This window comes from Lithobates pipiens, unplaced genomic scaffold (assembly GCF_037356315.1).
Source record: "Lithobates pipiens isolate NorthernLeopardFrog02 unplaced genomic scaffold, aLitPip1_a1.2 Scaffold_3, whole genome shotgun sequence".
Lineage (NCBI taxonomy): Eukaryota > Metazoa > Chordata > Amphibia > Anura > Ranidae > Lithobates > Lithobates pipiens.
Window position 1 is genome coordinate 259,862,236 of NW_027507790.1, and position 24,414 is coordinate 259,886,649.

At 45.5% G+C, this 24,414-nt stretch overlaps 1 protein-coding gene across 2 annotated transcripts in view; it reads right to left on the reverse strand.

Moving 5' to 3' along the window:
• Positions 1–24,414, reverse strand: part of PIK3C3 (phosphatidylinositol 3-kinase catalytic subunit type 3) — a 352,843-nt gene that overhangs the window by 23,088 nt on the left and 305,341 nt on the right. For both annotated transcript variants that reach the window (XM_077463088.1, XM_077463087.1), the window contains one exon: positions 5,569–5,694. In XM_077463088.1, coding sequence (XP_077319214.1) covers positions 5,569–5,694 — 126 coding nt within the window. The remainder of the gene's footprint in view (positions 1–5,568; positions 5,695–24,414) is intronic.

Sequence of the window (24,414 nt, forward strand, 5' to 3'; positions counted from 1 at the left end):
CCTGTTTAGTGTTCTACATCACACTGCCAAGGCGCAGCGTTCCATTGGTTCCTCCACCGCGCTCACATGACAAACGCAAAAAAAAAAAAAGGAAGGTGATTAGAGAGGGAATGGCAGATGGGTGGGGCTTGGGGCTCAAAGATATTAGCCAATTAGAAAAGAAATATGTGTTTATACACCATCCAAGGCAGTCTTTAAAAATTGATTGGGCCCTGGGCAAACATTTTCTCGTGGCAGTGGTGGGTGGATGGGATTAGTTAGGAGGCACTACACTGTGACAAATTCTGAATCATATAGAACAAAGCTGGAAATCTTTGCCAAGTATTTAGTGGGGGATTCTACCAATGTAACCGGGAATTTACAATGACCACCAATGTGAGGGGGGATTTACACTGACCGCCAATGTAAAGGGGGATTTACACTGACCGCCAATGTAAAGGGGGATTTACACTGGCCGCCAATGTAAAGGGGGATTTACACTGACCGCCAATGTAAAGGGGGATTTACACTGACCGCCAATGTAAAGGGGGATTTACACTGGCCGCCAATGTAAAGGGGGATTTACACTGGCCGCCAATGTAAAGGGGGATTTACACTGACCGCCAATGTAAGGGCAATTTGCACTTATCACCAATGTAAAGGGAAATGTACACTAATCACCAATGTTATGAAGAATTTACATTGACAATGAATGAATGAATGAATGAAATACTTGTATAGCGCACAATGGGAACTGAATCGCCTCTGTAATGGGAGATTTTACTTTAACAGCCAATACAGGAGGATTTTTACACTGGTCAACAACGTAAGGGGAGATTTACACTGACCACTAATGTAATAGGAGTATTCACAGTAACCACCAACGTAAAGAGGGATTTACACTGACCACCAATGTAGGGGCAATTTGCACTTATCACCAATGTAAAGGGAAATTTACACTAATCACCAATGTTATGAAGAATTTACATTGACAATCAATGTAATGGGGGATTTTACTTCAACAGCCAATACAGGAGGATTTTTACACTGGCCAACAATGTAAGGGGAAATTTACACTGAATGCTGACTTTTAATAAGAACACTTACCTGTCCAGCGAGCCCGCAACGTTGGCCGCCCTGAGCCCAATCTGTCCATCAGAATCGGGTGCCGGCGCCGCCATCCTAAGGGAAACAGGCAGTGGAGCTTTGCGGCTTCACTGCCGTTTCCTACTGGGCACGCGCCAGTCGCGTGGCGCTTTGTGAATGGCCCTGTTGTTTTCTGGGACACACACATGTCCCAGAAGGCAACGGGGCAGCTCGCCGAAGAGGAGGAAGTGACAGAACAGCGCCGCAAAATAGGAAGAGGCAGATTAGGAAGACTGCCTAGCAACAGGGGTTTCGGGTAAGTCAATTTTTATTTTATTTTTTCACATTTTTTTTAATATATTTTTTGTAGCATTTGAATGTCATTTTTTTTATTTTAGGGTGGACCTCCGCTTTAAGAAGTTGCATATGATCTTTTTTTTCGCACATCGTGATAGCAGCACAGCAGTGGTGGTGGAACTCTTTTGGTTCAATTCAGGAAGGACTTGTCACACATTTATTTTGCGTGTTATTTATCAAACTGAACAATTCATATACAGTAGTTTCAAGCTTTAATTTTTATATGCATGGACAATATGCAGTGGTTATGTTTGAGTATTTTTGTTCTTACACACAGTGCATATTTGTTGGGTATATTTATTCGTTATTTTGTATTAGGTGATTAAGGTTGAGCGGCATTATTTTTTGCAATATTCAAAACTTTGGGAGGGCAGCAAAACGCATAGAAGCATAGCATGATGATATACATAAATACAAAACAAGCACCCAATTTGTGAGGTAGGCTGTAGCACCGAGTCGGCCAAGATGGCGTAATGGCCCAACAGGCTTCAAGGTGTTGGAACCCATTGGGTGATTACTCCATCTTGGCCGACTCGGTGCTACAGCCTACATAACGAATTGGGTGCTTGTTTTGTATTTTTGTATTTATTTATATTATCATGCTATGCTTCTGTGCATTTTGCTATCCTTCTTTTGAGAATTGCTTTTACTTTATGTGACGAATAAACTTTGTTATATTTTATACCTTAGTAATACTCCTTCGTGCTCCCCTAAACTGCCTATAAAGTCCACGTTGGGGCAATTTCCTTTCTAGTTACCAATCATTAGTGGAGACTAGGGTTGCCACCTGTCTGGGATTCACCTGGACACTCCGGGTTTTAGACCACCTGAAACCAACACAATATTCAGAATGGACAGTGGCTCCCCAAGTAACCAAGTACCACAACCGCCAAGTGCACAGGTCTGCACATGGGCCCCACCCCCATACTTGTACAGGAGAGGAGAGAGGGCTTGATCTGCTCCTCTGCCTCCCGCCCCTACCCCTCCTGTCTGCCCACCCACACTCCAATCCCCAGCGTTCCATGCCTCAGGAAAGGGATGTGTGGGCTGAAAGTTTGAAGCTCAGAAACTGGCAGATACGTCATGAATTAAAGGTGTCAATGCCTGAGCCTCCACCTGTGGGTGAGTGAGCTCACCATCCAATGTCTGTGACTGAAGTCTCCCCGCTCCCTCCCTTCTCTCTCCTGCCTCCATGCGAGTGAGTACAAGAAAGAAAGGGGGACTCAGATGTAAGCGGTGCCCTGTGGACTCTGATGTAAGGGGGGGTTTCGGGGACCCTATGTTAATGCTGGGAACTTTGATGTAAGTGGGGGGTTTGGTGAGAAGAAACCCCCTTACATCAGAGTTCCCCTTTACACCGCAGCGTTCTCCCTTAAAAATACAATTTTGCTGTGTGTGGCTAAAATGTTTGCATTTGGCTTGAAGAAAAGGTGGCAACCCTAGTGGAGACCAAGATCTGTCTTTCACAGCTCTGTCTCTGTGCTAGGAGCGCGATCTGAGCGCAGAAACATCAGCTGCCCACAGATGCATATGTGCGGCGTGTGGCCGTTAAAGTGGGAGTAAACTCCCATGGATGATTTTTACCTATACAGACAAAATTCGGTTCTGATACAAAACACTATAACACACAATAAACTAATAGTGTAGCGCACCAGTGTTACTATAGGCCAGTGATGGTGAACCTTGGCACCCCAGATGTTTTGGAACTACATTTCCCATGATGCTCAACTACACTGCAGAGTGCATGAGCATCATGGGAAATGTAGTTCCAAAACATCTGGGATGCCAAGGTTCACCATCACTTCTATAGTACATAGAATTGTACTGCAATATTCCAAAAAGTGAACACAAAAGTGAGCAAAAATGAAAAATATGTGATTCTAACAAACAGTCCAAAAGGAGAAAATAGCAGTTTTGATAGTCCCACAGCCGTGATGGAAGTAAGAATCTTTAGGTAAGCCTGGTGACACCTCACACTCTCGTGCTCTGCTTACCAGATACAATGTGACCCCCCTGATTAGAGTGGTCAACGTGCGCTTTCTGTGTGAAATGCAATCCGGCAATCCCAGCAGGTCGGAGGATTCCCCCTCACAGAAACGGCATCAAGAGCGGATCCGAGTCATACATAAAAACAGAAGCACTCCGATAGTGTAATATTGCTAAAATCGGTACATTTTTTATTTAAACGAAAGAGGATACACTCACATATTTCACGGGCAAAGAAAGCATAAACTGCAGCGTGACAGAGACCGACAAACTGGCCTTTTCTAAAACAAAGATGGCTGCGCATGCGTGGTGGTGTGCGTACGTAGCTCTTTTCGATGCATTTAATCACATTTGACGCCATCAGGGGCACGAACACACACCTCCCCACCTTCCTTTTTACCTATAGGCAAGCCTTACTATAGACTTACCTATAGGTACTGTAAATATCTCCTAAACGGAGAAGGGGACTCAGATGTAAGGGGTGCCCTGTGGACTCTGATGTAAGGGGAGGTTTTGGGGACCCTACGTTAAGGGGGAATGCTGGGAACTCTGATGTAAGTGGGAGGTTTGGTGAGAAGAAACCCTCTTACAGAGCTCCCCTTTACACCACAGCTTTCTCCCTTAAAAATACAATTTTGCTGTGTGCGGCTAAAGTGTTCGGGTTTGGCTTGAAGAAAAGGAGGCCACCCTAGTGGAGACCAAGATCTGTCTTTCACAGCTCTGTCTCTGTGCTGGGAGCGCGCTCTCAGCGCAGACCTCATCAGGGGCATGCACACACCCCTCCCCACTCTCCTTTTTTACCTATAGGCAAGCCTTACTATAGGCTTACCTATAGGTACAGTAACTATCTCCTAAACGGCGCACCATTTAGTAGATATTTACTTGTGAAGCCACTGGCGCATGCGCCCTGAAGGAACGGCATTCCGTGCGCTTTGAACAGCATGTGTGGGAGTGACGTCATCAGGGCTCGTCCAATTAAAGGACCAGAGCCAGTCAACCTGGAAGGAAGACCGGGTGAAGATGGAAGCCCAGTTAGCGTGCCACCGGAGGGCTTCGTTTTAAGGCAAGTTTCACATAATGGGCTAGTATGAGATGCATTCTAGCACACTATGACTTTGCCTTGCAAGTTTAAAAAAAAAAAAGGGCAGTTTACTACTGCTTTAAAGCCTACCCTTCCTTCTGCCGCACATATGTGTTAGGAGGTCATAAAGGAGTTAAACAAAAAAAATTGTAGTGCTGAATGTTTATTATGTTCCATGTTTGTATGTATCTTTTTCTATGCTTAAAAAAAATAAAGGAGTTAAAAAAAATCTCCTTAGGGGACCACATAAAGATGCTCGAAACTGTGCTTTAAATAAAGTTTATTGAAAATTGATGCTTGTGTATCCACGATGGCTAGGTAGGCATTGCCTTTCTCAATGGCTTGCCGGTGTTCCGCCAGAATTGGAGACCCGTCAGATTAGGTACCGAAAGTGAGCTGTGCATGCGTTCCACCGGTACCAGGTTTGCTAATAGGACAGAACACCTGCAGTCAGAAGGCGGCAGGGGACATCTTACTACACCCAGCTAGGTCTTGGGTGTAGCAATAAAGTGAGCCGATATAAGTAAATATAGTTTAGTGACATCTGTGATGCTGTTTGGATTACATTGTGAAAGAAGCTGTACGCCAGCAGTAGGAAGGTGGCGGAGGCCATGTTGGTACACCCTGCACTGCTCAGCGCCAAACCCTTTAGGTTTTCAAAATGAAGCGCCCCAAACAGCATCACAGATGTCAATATACTATATTTATTCATATCCGCTCACTTTATTGCTAAAATGACTCTGAAATTCAAGACGTAGCTGGGTGTAGTAAGATGTCCGCTGCCGCCTTCTGACTGCAGGTGTTCTGTCAGATTAGCAAACCTGGTAACGGTGGAACGTGCATGCGCAGCTGACGGACCTAATCTAGGTCACTGATTGTGACGGAACACCGGCACATAAGCAGACACCAGTTATCACCTTCTCAGCCATAAACAATAGACTGTTTACATTGCAAGATAGCGAGATTTCAGTGTTGTGCAGGGATGGGCGCAGAAGCAGCCTCTCTGGCTGTCCGGGTATTTGGAGAAGGAAGCCAGTAATGAATGTTGAATAAATGGCCAGAGCAGGGAAATTTCCTACCTGCGCAAACTTGTGTATCTGTTCCACCACGGCGGCGAAAAGTGCGTTGACACTGTCATCGATGAGCGTTTGCATGTAATGCACGGCTTCCTCGTCAGACAGATCCAATCTAAATTTATCCTGTACCTGGAGGAGGAGAGAGAGAGAGAGAGAGAGAGAGAGAGAGAGAGAGGTGTGAAAGATTAATGACGGGTGGAGAGGAGATGCAGCACAAGTAAACATTTTCTGCTGTTAGCGGAAGATCTTACACACAAAGCATTGGCCTGATTTTGCTGCACTGGGCTGGTATTTATAGAATTCAGAAAGTTATTTTTTTCTTTTTAAATCTGAACTCCAGGATAGATAAATATCGTCGAAGTGTCTAATGAGTCATGTGAATTCTTTCTTGAATCTCGGTGTGTTTTGTGTATTTCTTCCAGATCTGTGCAGTAATCCAGTGTGAGACTTCCTGTAATAAAGACCGGTCACTGCTGCTCGCTCTCCTGGTCTGGTCTCCGCCCCCTTGTGACATTTACTGCAGGCAGCCTGTAGTGGGTGGGGCCTGCTGCTCAGTTCTGTACAGTACAGTGATGACATCACTACTACCTTCACAGGGTAATAATTGGATTTTCAATGGCATTTGGTGGACACAAAGTAGAGTTACATCCCTTGTGGCTATTGAGGAATATATTTAAATGAAAGTTTTTTGTGGCTCGAGTTTGACTTTAACAACTTTAAGCCCAGACGCCACAGTTGTACTGTGGCAGGTTGGCTCTCCTGGGCGAATCGCTGTCATTGTACGTCGGCTACTTTAAAGCAGTTGTATAGTCTTCATTTTTACTTTTACCTACAGGTAAGCCTATAATAAGGTTATTATTCCCCTCGCAATGAGCCGCTGACTGCAGCGGCGCATGCGCACAGGGGATTCTCAGCTAGAAGTCCGGCAGACGCCGGACCCTGCCGGAAAGAAATCTCCCGTGCGCATGTGCGGGAATGACGATAACGCTGCTCCGGCCACTCACAGCGGTGCATACCAGCTCATTATGCCTTTTCCTTTGCAGGTCTGAAAAAAAAAACACATCAGCGGGTTTACTCCCGCTTTAAGAGCTCTAGGGGGCGTGCGCAACGCCAGAGCTGATGCATGTGGCCGGCGGGCGCGATGTCCCCTACCCACCCGCGATCGCTCCTGAGAGAGACAGAATGGGGATCTGGCAATGTAAACAGACAGATCCCCGTTCTGTCAGGGGAGGAGAGACAGATCTGCTGTTCCTAGTGACTGTCTCCTCCTCCAGTCACTACACTCCCCCACAGTTAGAAACATCTCCCTAGGGAACATTTAGGGAATGCCGGTGGCTTCTCTGGGGGTGTCAATTGACAATTAACGGTATTATAGGCATTGCAGCACCGCCTCTGCCTGTTAGCTCGGTGCCATACGGAGGCTCCTCCACAGCTAAGGGGAGGACTTCCCTCACTATGAAATGCTTGCAGACAGAGGGAGACCCGTAATAAAGGGGGGGGGGGGGAACTGCTTTGGAGGGGTGCAGCTGGGACACAAAGTAGATTTATATCCCTTGTGGCTATTGAGGAATATATTTAACTGAAAGTTTTTTGTGGCTCGAGTTCAGCTTTAACCCCTTTAAGACCAGGTGCCGCAGTTGTACTGTGGCAGGTTGGCTCTCCTGGGCGAATCAGCGTCATCGTTTGTCGGCTGCTTTAAGACCTCTAGGGGGTGTGCGTGCCCATGGCTGAACGCCGGAGCCGATACGCGTGGCCCGGCAAACGCGATGTCTGCCGCCCACCCGCAATCGCTCCTGAGACAGAACGGGTATGTCAAGGTAAACAGACAGATCCCCGTTCTGTCAGGGGAGGAGAGACAGGGCTGCTGTTTCTAGTGATTAGGAACTGCGATCTGTCTCCTCCAGTCACTACACTCCCCCACAGTTAAAAACACCTCCCTAGGCAACACTTAGGGAACGCCGGCGGCTTCTCTGGGGGTGTCAATTAACAGTATTGTAGGCATTGCAGCACGGCCTCTGCCTGTCAGCAGCAGCTCGGTGCCATATGGAGGCTCCTCCACAGCCGAGGGCAGGACTTCCCTCACTCTGAAATGCTTGGAACCTGAAAACAGAGGGAGACCTGTAATAAAAAAAAGGGGCGGGGGGGGCTGCTTTGGAGGGGTGCAGCTGGGTTGTACTGAGGAAGGGCTGTATGCAGGGTGGTTGCTCTGTACTGGGGGGGGGGGGGGGGTGTCTGCAGAGTGATTGCACTGATGGTCACTGATTGGCACTGATGACCAGTGGCCTGATTATCAGCGTAAATGTCCCCTGTCAATGGACAGTTATCGGCTTTCATTTCCTTGCGCTTTGAAGGCGCTGAGGAAAGGAAATGTCGATAACAGGCATTTGTTTACATGTAATCAGCTGTGATTGGGCACAGCTGATCACATAATAAAGGGCTGCTGTGATTGGCCCTTTACCTCGATCACAGAGTGCGCCCCCAGGGGCAAAGATCTGGGAAGGATGTCAACAGACACCCACCCAAAACTGGACAACCACGCAAGTAACTGTCTTTTGGCTATAGCGTGGTGGGCAAGAGGGAGGCAGATGCAGACGGCTGACAAAAGCCCAGGCGCCAGGACACAATTTCTAGTCGTCATGGTGACCTGAGATTTGTCAAGCCCTGGATTACTTGTCTGTGATGCATCTGGAGCTCCTTTCTTACCACCAAATTAATCATACTGCAAGTTAAGAAGGTGGGTAATAACATGGAAGCCTGAACTCTGGAAATGGAAGCAAGACTATTTACCGATAAAGTAAAAAACTCTTTACTTGTTAATAGACTATACAGTATCATGCGTACACACATAGCGGCTTGCAGACAACATACACTTGGGTCATGTCAAGGCGCTCCTGTGATATCTGTAGCGAAACAGGGAAAAAGAAAAACAATTCTCTTAATTAACAGAGAAATGTGACTCCGCAAACCTATTAAGGTTCCTCTATCCCAATTAGGGAAGACATAGAGGACGCAATCTCTTCTCTGTAGCTTCAGGCTTGCTTTGACCTCAGTGAACTCTGCCTGAGCGGGAAGGAGGTGAGCCGGAAAATACAATCAATGCTATTATTTTGATGAAAATTTACATGACCCCTCTTCTCCCTGGCAAAGATCTCTGCCGGGTCATCTACTAAGCCTCTGTATTTAAGAAATCTTAAAATGCTTGCAGACTGGCTAGAGATATTAACGTAAGGAGTAGTGTTAAAAAAAACGAGAATGTGAAGTACAGGTCAGCGACAGATTTTTAAAAAGAATTATTATTATATAGGCTTTATATTGTGCCAACAATTTTTCCCAAAACAAAGGTAGACTGTATTAGTTGGGGTTCGTTCACATGTGCGGCCGCCCCTCTGGAAAGCAATCGGTGGCAGATCGGTTTTCACACGGGCATCTGATCAATAGAAAATGGGCTTTAAAGCGGCAGTAAACCACTGTGTTTTTTTTAACCTGCAAGGCAATGTCATAATGTGCTAGTATCCACCATATACTAACACATTACGTGAAACTTACCTTAGAACAAAGCCCTCCAGCGGTGTGCTGTTACCGCTGAAGGTTCTTCCATCTTTACCCAGTCTTCCGGGTTCGCAGACTCCGGCTGTGTAAGTGGCCAGAGCCACGATGACGTAACTTCTGTGCATGCGCACGGGAGCTGCCATTGATGGCTGAGGACTCTGAAGGAACGGCACTGGTATGCCGTTCCTTCAGAGCGCATGCGCCAGTCACCTCACCGGCTGCATCTACTGTAAATATCTCCTAAATTGTGTGCGTTTAGGAGAAATTGATAGTATTTACAGGTAAGCCTTAATATATGCTTACCTATAGGTAAAAATCATGCATGGGAGTTTACTCCCTTTTTAATCCCCAAAATATCAAACCACTGCACCGCAACCGCACGCAGTGCACCTATTTGCATAGGTCAGCTGAAAATAAAGTGCTCTAACTTTTTCTGCAGTAATGGCATGGGTACAGCCCTAGGCGGTGGCACTGTTGTATGTAGGTGGGTGGTTAGGGGCTGCAAAACTACAGCTAAACCACCTTCTTTTTGCACCCCCCCTCGCCGCCTGAGTGAGTGAAACCTTACAATACAATTTGAGTGCTGAAGGTTAGGAGGACCCTGCTCATAAGAGCTTACAATCTAAAAGGAGAAGTGATACAAAAGGTATCAACTGTGGGGGAGATGAGCTGATGGAAAAGGGAAAAATTCACTTTTTAGGTAGAAACAGGATAGGTTTCCCCAGGGCCGCTAATAAGGGCACCTGCCCTCCTGTACAGGGCACAGGCCCAACATGTTAAACGGACGGACGGACGGACGGGGGGGGGGCAGCAGCCAGAGTGGGCTCAATTACTGGAACCAATCCCCATGTTTATTACGCTTTAGTTTGTGAATGAACAGGGAACCTCGATATAGAGTGCTCCCTGTTCATTCATTATTCAGCTGAGGCTGTAGAAAAAGGATTGAGGAATCTGTGTCCTCTTTCTCTGTCTCAAAAGTGAGACATTGGATTTTTGTTTAGACCCCTGATATCTCACCAGGGCTATTAAAAAAAACAATGTAAAACAATAGATACTAAAGTTGTAAGAAAAAATAATAATAAAAAAAAGTGGTTGTAAACCTCCATTTTCAATTTGTACCTATAGGTAAGCCTATAATAAGTCTTACCTACAGGTACAGTAAATATCTCGTGCGCCGTTTAGGAGATACTTACTCTGTACTGCGCCGATGATGTCATCGGCGCATGCGCTGGGAAGAAACGTTTCTCTGTGCCGTGACTGGCGGCATGCATGGGAATGATGTCACGCAACACCGGCCAGTCATAGAGCCGAAGTCTGTGGCCCCAGAAGGAAGAGAGGCGAAGATGGATTTGGCCACCAGTGGGGACAACGGGGCTTCATAGGCAGTTAAGTGCCACATAATGGGCCTGTATGCGATGAATACGAGCCCATTATGCTTTTACATTGCAAGGAACAAAAGAGGACGTAAAACCCATAAGGGTTTACTTCCTCTTTAAGGGCTCATTCTCACAAGTATTCTGGTTGCATGAATGAGTGGTTTGTCCATGCAGCGGAAGCCACCTGTTGGCTTGGTTTACTGTTCCTGTCAGCTAGGCTGTACGGAGCCCCATGATTTATAACAGCAGCCCTGGGCTTCCCTGAAGAGATGTGTTTTCATGCATTGCCTAAAAGCAGGCAGAGTAGGAGATAACCGGACAGATTGGGTTAGGGAGCTCCAGACGATGGGAGAGGCTCTGGAGAAGTCCTGGAGATGACCATGGGGGAAGTGATGAGGGAGCTAGAGAGCAGGGGGTCTTGAGAAGTGCGGAGAGGACAGTTTGGGTGATATTTTGAGACAAGATTGGTGATGTAGCTGGGGCCTCAATGAAATTTTGGATGACTTTGTATGTTGTCGTTAGTATTTTGAATTTTATTTGTTTGGTTCAACAGAAGCCACTGGAAAGGTTGGCAAAGAGAGGTAGAAGACACTGAGCAGTTGATAAGATAGATGAGTCTGGCTGCAGTAATCATGACTGACAGAAGAGGGGACAGTCTTTGTAAAGGTGGGCAAACAAGGAGGGAGTTAATGAATGAGTAGCATGTTGGTATCATGTTTGTTCGTATTTATTTATACAGAGATGGCAGCTCTACAGACTTATTTACAGTGCATTGTGGCATGGTTACAGGAACTAACTGCATATTGCCTTGTACATAATCATTATTAACCACTTGCAGACCAGCTGCTGTCAATTATACTGCACCAGCTTGGCACGGCTGTGCGAATCGCCATAGGTGCACGTCGGCCGTTTCAAGAGTGATACGGTTGTGCGCCGGAGTCGATGCGCGTGTTTGTCGGCCACCCGCGATGGCTCCACAGAGAGCCAGAATGGGGATCTGTGTATGTAAATAGACAGATCCCCGTTTCTGACAGGGGAGTAGAGAGAGAGATATGCTGTTCCTAGTGATCAGAAACCGCAAACTCTCTCCTCCTCCAGTCAGTCCCACTTCTCCTAGTTAGAAACACTTAACCCCTTGATAGCCCAATAGTGTTAACCCCTTCCCTGCCAGTGACATGTATACAGTAATCAATGGCTATTTATAGCACTGATTGCTATATAAAGGTCACTGGTCCCAAAAAAGTGCCAAAAGTGTCCTATCTGTCCGCTGCAATGTCGCAGTCCTGCTAAAAATTGCTGATCACCACCATTACTAGTAAAAAATAAATATCAAAAAATGCCAAAAAATCTGTCCTCTATTTTGTAGACGCTATAACTTTTGCGCAAACCAATCAATATATGTTATACTGGAAGTGATCCGCTATATAACCCCTCCCATACAGGAAGTACTTCAGTTTTGTAGCAAGCACTGAATCCTCAAAAAGAGGGGAGGGACCTCTGTGTCCCATGATGTACTCAAAGAAAAGGATTTTACAGGTAAGTATGACGAAAAAAAATCCTATTTTCTTTTTCGTACATCATGGGACACAGAGTTAGGCTAATATTCATTACCTGCTGGGATGTCCCAGAGCAATAGCCTTGAGGGGAGGGAGACACCCTGGCAAACAATAGCCATCAGATCTTATACGGCAGCCCGCAGAACACTGCAGCCAAAAGCAGAATCCTTGGCTGCTCGAACATCCGCTTGATAAAATTTTGTGAGCGTATGCACTGAAGACCAGGTGGCATCCTTACAAATCTGAGCCACAGAAACCGGATGGTGAAAAGCCCAGGAGGTTCCTACAACCCTGGTAGAATAAGCTCTCACCCTAAAAGGTGGAGCTTTATGTTTCACACCATAGGCCTAAATGACCAACTGATGGACCCAATTGGCAATGGAAGCTTTGGAAGCTGCCTGCTACTTCTTGTGTCCTTTTGGTAAAACAGAAAAGGAGTCTGATCCTCAGATCTCCGCAGATCTAGACAAACAAACCTTAACTGCCCAGGCAACGTCCAAAGAATGCAGTCGCCACTCTTCCGCTGAACGAGACAGAGAACAAAGAAGGCAAAATAATGTCCTGGTTTAAATGAAATGCTGACACCACTTTTGGCAAAAAGGATGGAACAGGTCATAACACAACCCTGTCGTGGTGAAGGATCAAGTACTGTTGCCTGCACGAAAGGCCGCCAACTCCGAAACCCTTCTAGTTGAGGTGATGGCCATCGGGAAGGCTTGCTTGCATGACAGCAAGCCTAATGAAATTTCCTTGATAGGCTCAAGTGGTTATACTGTAACACAGACAGCACCAAGTTCAAATCCCAAGCACACACAGGTGACCTAATTGGGGAAGCAAGCGAGTTGCCCCCTGCATAAAGGTTTGGATCAGTGAATGGGAGGCCAAAGGCCTTTGGAAGAATACTGATGGGGCCAAAACTTGACCTCTGATTGTACTCAAAGCCAATATTATTTCCACAGCTGACCGTAGAAAAGAGAAAATTCTCCCAATCACGTATTTCCGAGGATGCCATATTTTGGCTTCACACCAAGCAATGTCTTCCAGACCTTATGATAGATCTTCCTAGTAACAGCTTTTCTAGCATTTACTAGGGTAGACACCACTGGTCCCGAGATGGCACGGTTCTTTAACACCCTGGCTTCAATAGCCATGCCGTAAAATTTAGAGACTGTAAATTGGGGTGGAATATAGGACCTTGAGACAGTAGATCGGGGCAACATGGTCCGTCTATTGTCAGTCTTACAATCTCCGGGAACCAGGGCCTTCTGAGCCAGGCTGGTGCCACCAGAATGACTAGAACTCCCTCTGTCCAAATCCTGCACAACAAATGTGGAAGGAGAGGGATCGAAGGGAAAGCATAAAGCAGGGAATACTGGCTCCAAGGAACTACCATAGCATCTGCTCCGATTGCCAGAGGATCTCTTGTTCAGGACACAAACTGCTGTAGCTTGTTGGGAATACAACAAAGAAGGGTCCCAAAAGGTGACCCCAAAATCTGACTTTAGACAGCACAGTAAACAATAGGGATATAGAAAAATAATTTTTAATGAAACATAGAAACATACATAGCAAACGATGGAAAATGGACCATAAAAATGAGAATTAAAAAAAACATATACATGAAAATATATATAGTGTTGATGGGCAAAATATGTTCTGTCCTTCACCATTTCCCCTGTGCTGTGAGCCCTTCTAGAGTCACCCCCTATACTGAAAGACTGGCATCTGTAGTCCGTACTCTCCAAGTTACCGGGAGGAAGGATCTTACCTTTTACAGGTTCTGATCCTGCAACCACCAGTTTAGGCTTAAGCATGACCAAGGAGATAAGAACATTGGATAATCCAGGGCTTGTCCTCTCCTGTTCCAAGCCAACAAGATGTGTTGCTGTAGAGGCCTGGAATGGAACTGGGCATAGGGCACCGCCTCAAAGGAGGATACCATCCTCCCTAGAAGACTCATACAGAGCCGAATGGAGGGTTGTCTGGTGCCCCTTATCTGATGCACCTGATCCTTCAGGGCACAGATCCTTGCGGGTGGCAAGAATATTCTTGCTTGGACCATATCTAGGATCAGACCTAAATACTTTAGACTTTGAGCTGGTCTCAAGGTTGACTTTTCAGTATTTATGATCCAGCCTAAGCTTTCCAAATACCGCACTGTCCACATTATGCTCTGTTCTAGAGCCTGTAGTGATTGATCTCTTAGCAGGAGGTCGTCCAGATACCCGAGAACCAAGTTCCCTTGGGCCCTTAAAAGATCGAGTACTGGTGCTGGGACCTTTGTGAACACCAGGGGGAGCTGTAGCAAGCCCGAAGGGAAGAGCCACAAACTGAAAATGATGTTCCTCTACTTCATATTGCAGGAACCTCTTTTGAGGCTGAAAGATAGGTACAGTGCCTTGCAAAAGTATTCGGCCCCCTTGAACTTTTCAACCTTTTGCCACATTTCAGGCTTCAAACATAAAGATATAAATGTTTTATTTTTTTGTGAAGAATCACCAACAAGTGGGACACAATTGTGAAGTGGAAGGAAATCTATTGGATTTTTAAAAAATGTTTAACTAATAAAAAAATGAAAAGTGGGGCGTGCAAAATTATTCGGCCCCCTTGCATTAATACTTTGTAGAGCCACCTTTTGCTGAGATTACAGCTGCAAGTCGCTTGGGGTATGTCTCTATCAGTTTTGCACATCGAGAGACTGAAATTCTTGCCCATTCTTCCTTGCAAAACAGCTCAAGCTCAGTGAGGTTGGATGGAGAGCGTTTGTGAACAGCAGTTTTCAGCTCTTTCCACAGATTCTCGATTGGATTCAGGTCTGGACTTTGACTTGGCCATTCTAACACCTGGATACGTTTATTTGTGAACCATTCCTTTGTAGATTTTGCTGTATGTTTGGGATCATTGTCTTGTTGGAAGATAAATCTCCATCCCAGTTTCAGGTCTTTTGCAGACTCCAACAGGTTTTCATCCAGAATGGTCCTGTATTTGGCTGCATCCATCTTCCCCTCAATTTTAACCATCTTCCCTGTCCCTGCTGAAGAAAAGCAGGCCCAAACCATGATGCTGCCACCACCATGTTTGACAGTGGGGATGGTGTGTTGAGGGTGATGAGCTGTGTTGCTTTTACGCCAAACATATCGTTTTGCATTGTGGGCAAAAAGTTCGATTTTGGTTTCATCTGACCAGAGCACCTTCTTCCACATGTTTGGTGTGTCTCCCAGGTGGCTTGTGGCAAACTTTAGACGAGACTTTTTATGGATATCTTTGAGAAATGGCTTTCTTCTTGCCGCTCTTCCATAAAGGCCAGATTTGTGCAGTGTACGACACTGGACAGACTCTCCCACCTCAGCTGTAGTTCTCTGCAGTTCATCCAGAGTGATCATGGGCCTCTTGGCTGCATCTCTGATCAGTCTTCTCCTTGTCTGAGCTGAAAGTTTAGAGGGATGGCCAGGTCTTGGTAGATTTGCAGTGGTCTGATACTCCTTCCATTTCAAAATGATCGCTTGCACAGTGCTCCTTGGGATGTTTAAAGCTTGGGAAATCTTTTTGTATCCAAATCCGGCTTTAAACTTCTCCACAACAGTATTACGGACCTGCCTGGTGTGTTCCTTGGTCTTCATGATGCTCTCTGCGCTTTCAACAGAACCCTGAGACTATCACAGAGCAGGTGCATTTATACAGAGACTTGATTACACACAGGTGGATTCTATTTATCACCATCAGTCATTTAGGACAACATTGGATCATTCAGAGATCCTTGCTGAACTTCTGGAGTGAGTTTGCTGCACTGAAAGTAAAGGGGCTGAATAATTTTGCACGCACCACTTTTCAGTTTTTTATTTGCTAAAAAAGTTTAAATTATCCAATAGATTTCGTTCCACTTCACAATTGTGACCCACTTGTTGGTGATTCTTCACAAAAAATTTAAATTTTATATCTTTATGTTTGAAGCCTGAAATGTGGCAAAAGGTTGAAAAGTTCAAGGGGGCCGAATACTTTCGCAAGGCACTGTACATGTAAATACGCGAGATAAAAAACAGCCAGACAAGCAAAAAAGGTACACTTTGCAAACACCCACAGCTAGCCCAAAACATATGGTCACCGCGCACAGATGTCCAGCCTCTAGCTAGCTTGACTGATTGTAACAATCACTGGGACACACCACAATAATTAAATAAAGGGGTTTCACGTACCCGTCCAGGAGCAGGGCAGTTAAAAACTAAGAGCCCAATCTTCACCCTTTATGGCGGGTTCCTGTCACTTGAAGACCTTCAAGGACTGGGTACCTTTTTCATGTTTAGGGTCCACTCCCTTGAACCTGTACAGCACCCTGCAGGAATGCCTTAGCGCTGTAGTGTCCAGGATTCCATTTTGCGGGGTCCAGTGCCAGGAGGCCGCTCTACAGGCAAAACTGCAGGATCTCGAGTCTTCTTTGCGAGGCTCGGGTACCATTTATTTAAGCATATTAACCCTGATGAGTTTACTTCCTCTTTCATTCCCTGCAAAGGTAAAGCATAATGGACTACTATGGACTACATCGCATAGTAGTCCATTATGTGTCACTTACTTGACACAGGAGCCAGCGAAGTCACCGTTGTCCCCTGTAGTCCGGCGCATCCATCTTCTCGGTGGGTCTCTCTGCTCCGCCGCTGTCATTCGGCGAAGCCGCGATGCCGACACTCACGGCATATCGCCGCTGACCGCGGTGCGCTCAGTGCGCCTGCACGACGTTTTCTACGGCGCATGCGCCGTAGACAGCGGTGCCTGTCTTTCGCCAAATATCTCCTAAACCGCGTAGGTTTAGGAGATATTTCTTGGACCTACAGGTAAGCCTTAATCTAGGCTTACCTGTAGATCAAAGTTGGTTATGTAAGGGTTAACAACCACTTTAAGCCTGTGTGAAATGGATCCGATCGGTTAATCCCTTGACTCATTTAAGAACCGTTTATGGGACTAGAGACCTGGAGCTCAGAGAGCTCAAACAACCGTGCCATGCACCTTGCAGACACTGGTTAAAAACTGAAGTACTTCCTGTATGGGAGGAGTTACATAGGGGATTACTTCCTGTCTAAAGACCTTTGGTCTACAAGTGTCCATTCACCTGGAGATGAAGTATAACTCAGCAGGTAATGAATATTAGCTTAACTCTGTGTCCCATGATGTATGAAAAATTCATCTTGTTTTTTTTTTTCACAATTGACGCTCTTTTTTTTTTTATAGCGCAAAAAAAAAAAAAAAGGTGAACAAATACCACCAAAAGAAAGCTCTATTTGTGGGAAAAAAAGGACATCAATTTTGTTTGGGTACAACGTCGCATGTGCAATTGTCAGTTAAAGTGACGCAGTGCCGTATTGCAAAAAATGGCCTGGTCATTAAGTGGGCAAATCCTTCCGGTCCATAAGTGGTTAATGGGCCCTGGTACTTATTCTATAGCAAAAATAAAAAAAGTTTTGTCCCCCCCCAGTAATTTAGGACCTGTTTAGAACCACACCTTGCCACAACACATGAACTACAGTGCAGTGCATTTCTTTTCGAATGGCACTCCAAAGCAACTAGGCAGCTTGCCACAAAGCTCATGTGTTATGGAGAACACACACACAGGGGACCATACCATGCTATTTTTAAAAAAATGTAATTGATGTTTGCACCCGTAGTACAGCCCAGAAACAACAGTGTGCATTTTGCTTTTTTTTATCCTACCTAAAACACACTGACACCAATTTTATTTATTTTTTTACACTAAAAAAAGAATCCTGTCAAAAATATACTGACCCTGACCCAAAAACTAACCCTGGCCCTGACCTAGATTAAACCTTGAGCCAGCTATATATTCTTTATTTTTTTATTATTATTTATTATTACACACAGTTTTATTTATTTCTCCCCACAAGGAGAGAGCGATACAATGCATCTCTCCCCTCCATTCAGAGAGAAAGGAAACACGGGGGCGGGCTTCACAGTGACTGTGATCGCAAATCAGTCTCTAAAGTTATTGTAAAGTCTTTTTTTTTTTCTATTAAAATAACAAACATGTTATACTTACCTTCTCTGTGTAGTGGTTTTGCACAGAGCAGCCCGAGTCCTCCTCGTCTCAGGTCCTTTTTTGGCTCTCCTGGCCCCTCCCTCCTGTTGAGTGCTCCCGCAGCAAGCAGCTTGCTATGGGGGCACCCGAGCCGAACTGCAGCTCCCTGTGTCCATCCAGACCTGGAGCCGTGCCTAGGCCCCACCCCCTTTCTTTCCTTATTGGCTGACTGAGTTTGATTGACAGCAGCGGGAGCCAATGCCGCCGATGCTGTGTCTTAGCCAATCAGGAGGGAGAGTCCCGGACGACCAAGGTATACGTGGACATTGCTGGATAGAGAGGGGGTTCAGGTAAGTATTGGGGGGGTTGCCGCACACAGGTGTTTTTTTTTTTTTATCGTAACCACTTCAGCCCCAGAAGGATTTACCTCCTTCCTGACCAGAGCACTTTTTGTGGTACGGCACTGCGTCACTTTAACTGACAATTGCGCGGTTGTGTGACGTTACACCCAAACAAAATTGATGTCCTTTTTTTCCCCTCACAAATAGAGCTGGGGGGTGGGCTCACTACAACATGACAGAGATTACTGCTCCCGATGACAGGGAGCGGTAGATCCTTGTCATGTTGCTAGGCAGAACAGGGAAATGCCTTGTTTACAAAGACATCTCCCCGTTCTGCCGCTCCCTGTCACAATCGCAGGCCCCCGGAGGACATAGTGTCCACGGAACCGGCGGTCACCCTCACGGAGTATGCGGGGGGGGGGGGGGGCGAGCGCCCACTATGCCGCATCTTAAAGGGGACGTACAGGTACGCCCATTTGCCTAGCCGTGCCATTGTGCCGATATACATTGTCGTGTGCTGGTTGGCAAGGGGTTAATGCATAGAATGTATCAAGATAAAAAAAAAAACGGCATTTACAACCACTTTAAGTTCAAGTGATTGTAAAGGCAGAAGGTTTTTTTTTTATGTTTATGCATTCTATCATTAAGATAAAAAACCTTCTGTGTACAGCAGCCCCCCTCATAATTACCTGAGCCCCATCTAGATCTAGGGATGTCGCATGAGAGACTCGGCTGTCCGGGACTCTCCCTCCTCATTGGCTGAGACAGAAGCGAATCACCATTGGCTCCTCCTGTGCTCAAAGTCAGTGAGTCAATGAGGAAAGAGAGGGGCGGGACCGAGCTGCAGAGCCAGTTGCAGCTCGGCTGCGCCCCCTAGCAAGCTGCTTGCTGTGGGGGCATTCAACTGGAGTTAGGGGCCAGGAGAGCCAAAGAGGGACCCGAGAAGAGGAGGATCCGGGCTGCTCTGTGCAAAACCACTACACAGAGAAAGTAAGAATAACATGTTTGCTATTTAAAAAAAAATAAAAAATGAGATTTTAGTATCACTTTAACTGCTTGCCAACCGCCGGCTGTCAAATGATGGCCAGGCGGCACGGCTCTTGTGGCGGGAGGGCGTCACATGACGTCCTCCCATTTAAAAAGGGAATGTGCGTGATCGTGCGCATGCATCCCTGTTCCTTCAGTGGCGGCGTGTCACGGAGACACCGCTCAACACCGAGGGGGGTGAACAGCCATTGGATATGGCTGTTTACCACGCGAGCTGTGCGTGCACGTCGGTGGTGGCGTGTTCCTGGGAACACTGCTCGTCACTGATGCTGGTAAACAGCCATTGGCTGGCTGTTTATCCACATGATTGGCTGTGATCCTTTCACAGCTGATCATTAAATGTCAACCGGGTGTTACCGGGTTCTCCTCCTCACACACCGATCGTGTGTGAGAAGGAGATTGCGGTAACATCTTGTTACCGCTTACAGTGTCCACCAATCACACTGATTGCCCCCCCCAAAATAAAGAGGGCCTGTCACCACCCATAAAAGTACCTGTCACAGTTCCTCTGAGAACCTGTCACAGTCCATATGAGTACCCGAGTACCTGTCACAGCCAATATGAGTACCCGAGGACCTGAGTACCTGTAACAGTCCATATGAGTAACCGAGGACCTGTCACAGGCCATCAGAGTACCCGAGTACCTGTCGCAGTCCATCAGAGTACACGAGTACCTGTCGCAGTCCATCAGAGTACACGAGTACCTGTCGCAGTCCATCAGAGTACACGAGTACCTGACACAGTCCATATGAGTGCCCGAGTACCTGCCACAGTTCATCTGAGTACCCGAGTACCTGTCAGTCTATCTGAGTAACTGTCACAATTGATATGAGTACCTGAGTAACTGTCACAGTCCATATGAGTACCTGTCACAGTTCATCTGAGTACCCAAGTACCCGTCACAGTCCATATAGGTACCCGAGTACCTGTCAGTCCATATGAGTACCCAAATACCTGTCACTAGGCCATCAGAGTACCCGAGTACCTGTCACCAGGCCATCAGAGTACCCGAGTACCTGTCACCAGGCCATCAGAGTACCCGAGTACCTGTCACCAGGCCATCAGAGTACCCGAGTACCTGTCACCAGGCCATCAGAGTACCCGAGTACCTGTCTCCAGGACATCAGAGTACCCGAGTACCTGTCACCAGGACATCAGAGTACCAGAGTACCTATTCTCAGCCCATCAGAGTACCCGAGAACCTATCTGCAGCCCAAGCCTCACAGAATATACGTTGGAGTGTTTGCTTTCCAAAATGGTGCTCCACGACCTTCAAAAGTGTGATAGGTAGGAATGAAATGAGATGTGTAATTTATGCTCCTAGAAAGCCTGAAGGTACTACTTCAATGTTGGGCCTCTCTATGTGGCCAGGCTGTGTAAAAATCCTACACATGTGGTATCGCCATACTCGGGAGGAGTAGCAGAATGTTTTGGGGTGTAATTTTTGCTATATACATGCCATGTGTTAGAAATATCTTATAAATGGACAACTGTGTGTAAAAAAAATAAAAAAAATAAATAAATGTGTTTTCTTTTTCTTTCCACATTTTCCAAAAACTTCTGGAAAAAATGAACCATTCAAAAGACTCATTATGCCTCTCAGATTATACGTTGGGGTGTTTGCTTTCCAAAATGGGGTCATTTTGTGGGCAATTCCATTGCCCTGGTGCTCCAGGGCCTTCAAAATGTAACAGGTGGTTGAGAAATGAGATGAGCCATTTATGCTCGTAAAACGCCTGAAGGTGCTACTTCAATGTTGGTCCTTTGTATGTGGCCAGGCTGTGTAAAAGTCAAACACATGTGGTATCGCCATACTCAGGAGGAGAAGCAGAATGTATTTTGGGGTGTAATTTGTAATTTGTTGTATGCATATGCTGTGCATGAGGAATAACTGAATTGTGGGAAAAAATGACAACTTAAAAAAACTCACCATGCTACTTACCTAATACCTTAGAATGTCTACTTTCTAAAAAGGGGTCATTTGCGGGGTATTTGTACTTTCCTGACTTGTTAATCTCTCAAGTAATGAGATTCACCCGATGTACTGAAGGCCTGATCAGATGTGATCAATTTTCAGCGATTGGCACCACAGTTTGTTAGTTTCACACTGACGGACTGTTCAGGTCCGCCTGTCAGTTTTGATGGCGGACCTGAACGGGCGCTCCATGCTGGTCTATGGAGCGACAGATGCCAGCGGAGACATGTCCGCTGACATCCGACCCGGTCCGATCCGCCAAAAGCAGACGGATGGCCCTATGTCTGATGAAAACGGACATGTGTCCATTTTCAACCGATCTCTCCATAGAGACCAATGGCACTGGACAAGCCCCTCCCCGCTCAGTGAGCAGAGAGGGACCTGTCATCCGCCGGCTCAGCGGAGATCAACGGAGAGACAGCGGACAGAGACGGACTCCGTGGAAGCGGAGTCCGCCTCGTGTGAAAGGGGCCTATAAGTTTCACAAAGACCAAATAATATACACTAATCCGGGTTATTTTTACCAAAGATATGTAGCAGCATACATTTTGGCCAAAATATATGAAGAAAAATTTGATTTTTCTTTTCACAAAATGTACGTATTCTTTTATTTATAGCAAAAAAAAAAAAAAAAAACCCCACTAGTGATTAAATACCACTAAAAGAAAGCTCTATTTGTGTGAAAAAAAGGACGCATACAGGTACAGTGTTGCATGACTGAGTAATTGTCAAACTGTAAGAGCGCTAAAAGCTGAAAATTGATCTGGGCAGGAAGGGGGTGTAAGTGCTCTGTATTGAGGTGGTTAATTCCTTTCCCTTATTAACATGCTAATACATTTTTTTATAAAACATATTAAAATTATATTATTATATTACAATAATAATAATATAATACTATATTATAGTATAGTATATATTAGATTATTATAATATTAATATATTATTATTATATGAAATTTATATTATATATCAGATTTTCAGATCCAGTGACATCATAACTGGGTCTCTACCTTTCTATGTGTTCTGTTTCAAATGCAGCTTTATGCATTGACATCCTTCCTTAGACCCAGTCAGTCCGGACAGTATGGTGACCTGCTGACTTGGCACCATCTACAGGCAGCTTAACCACTTAAGGACCACCTCACGCCGATGTACGTCGGCAGAATGGCAGGGCTGGGCACAATCATGTACCTGTACGTGGCTCTTTAAGTGCCCAGCTGTGGGTCGGTCCTGAGCTCCGTGACCGTGGCTGCGGGACCAGCGGGCCCGATCGCCGCTGGTGTCCCGCGATCGGGTCACAGAGCTGAAGAACGAGGAGAGGTCTGTGTAAACAAACCTCTCCTCGGGCTTCCTACATTGGCTGTCCCCGATTGTCTGTTCCCTTTTATAGGGAAGGATGATCAGTGATGTCACATGCCAGGCCACGCCCCCCTACAATAAAAGAAAAACACATAACGTCATACATAAGACATACACTGCCCCCTAGTGGTTAACTTTTTCACTGCCAGTGTCATTTACATAGGAATCCGTGCATTTAAATAGCACTGATTGCTGTATAAATGACAATGGTCCCAAAAATGTGTCAAAAATGTCCGATGTGTCCGCCATAATGTCACAGTCACAATAAAAATCGCTTATCGCTGCCATTACTAGTAAAAAAAATATTATTAAAAATGCTATAAAACTATCCCCTATTTTGTAAACACTATAACTTTTGTGCAAACCAAGCAATAATTGCTAACTGCGATTTTTTTTACCAAAATTATATAGAAGAATACATATCGGCCTAAACTGCGTAAAAAAAATTTTTTTTTATATATTTTTTGGGGATATTTATTATAACAAAAAGTAAAAAATAATGTGTTTTTTTTTCAAAATTGTCGCTCTATTTTTGTTTATAGCGTAAAAAATAAAAACCGCAGAGGTGATCAAATACCACCAAAAGAAAGCTCTATTTGTGGGAAAAAAAGAACGCCAATTTTGTTTGGGAGCCACGTTGCACGACCGCGCAATTGTCAGTTAAAGCGACGCAGTGCCGAATCGCAAAAAGGGGCCTGGTCCTTTGGCTGAAAATTGGTCCGGGGCTTAAGTGGTTAATATTAAACCCAAAACCAAAAAATTTTAAGATATTGCAGCATACCAATATTAGATGCGGTGGCTGCATTAGTTTGCTTTTTTAGGAACCCCCCCCCCCCCCTGCTGTCTTCACCTGGTGATCTGGTTAGTACCTCCCGTATTAAGAGTGCCTCCATGCTTGATGAAGGAGCACAGGAGGCACATCAGACAGCCGCATTGTCAGTCTGGGAAATAACTGACAGACATTGAAGACCATCTCAAAGGTGTATTTAGAAACACTGTAGAAAAAAGCAACTGGCCAATACAAACCCTTTTCTGAGAAGATTTTCAGATTTACATACAAAACCGCTTAAAAAAAAAAAAAAAGAGAATAATCTGAGTGTTGCTCACACATTTGACTTGAGAATTGTGGACGGGGACAGGCCCCTGCTCCATTAATCACACGCGGCTCCTCCATTTCCCATGCACCTGGCTTTAAATCTGTACGTTTGTGGCAGTGCCTTCAAAGGCGATATTTCTGAAGACGGGGGGGGGGGGGGGGGGGGGAAGAAGTGACAAGGTGATTTGCTACAGGGAAAGCGCTGTGAACACGGAGCGTAGCATGAATTATTGACACGCTCACATCATCTGCATTAGAAAGAAGGTAGTCAGCTGCAGCACAGCCATTGCTCCGCACTGGCCGGGAAGACTTGGCAGGCTGGTAGCTTCATCTATAATTGAAATGACAATTCAACAAAAAGAAAGAATAAAAAAAAAAAGAAAAAAAAAAGTGAAATTCAGAAAGAAACCCAATTATAACTGAAGTTGAATTTGCTTGTATTTCACCTTCTCTCCTCCCTCCCAATCCTTATTAACATGATAATGACATTTGATAATAAACCTTTTCTGTGTTAATTACATATCCTCC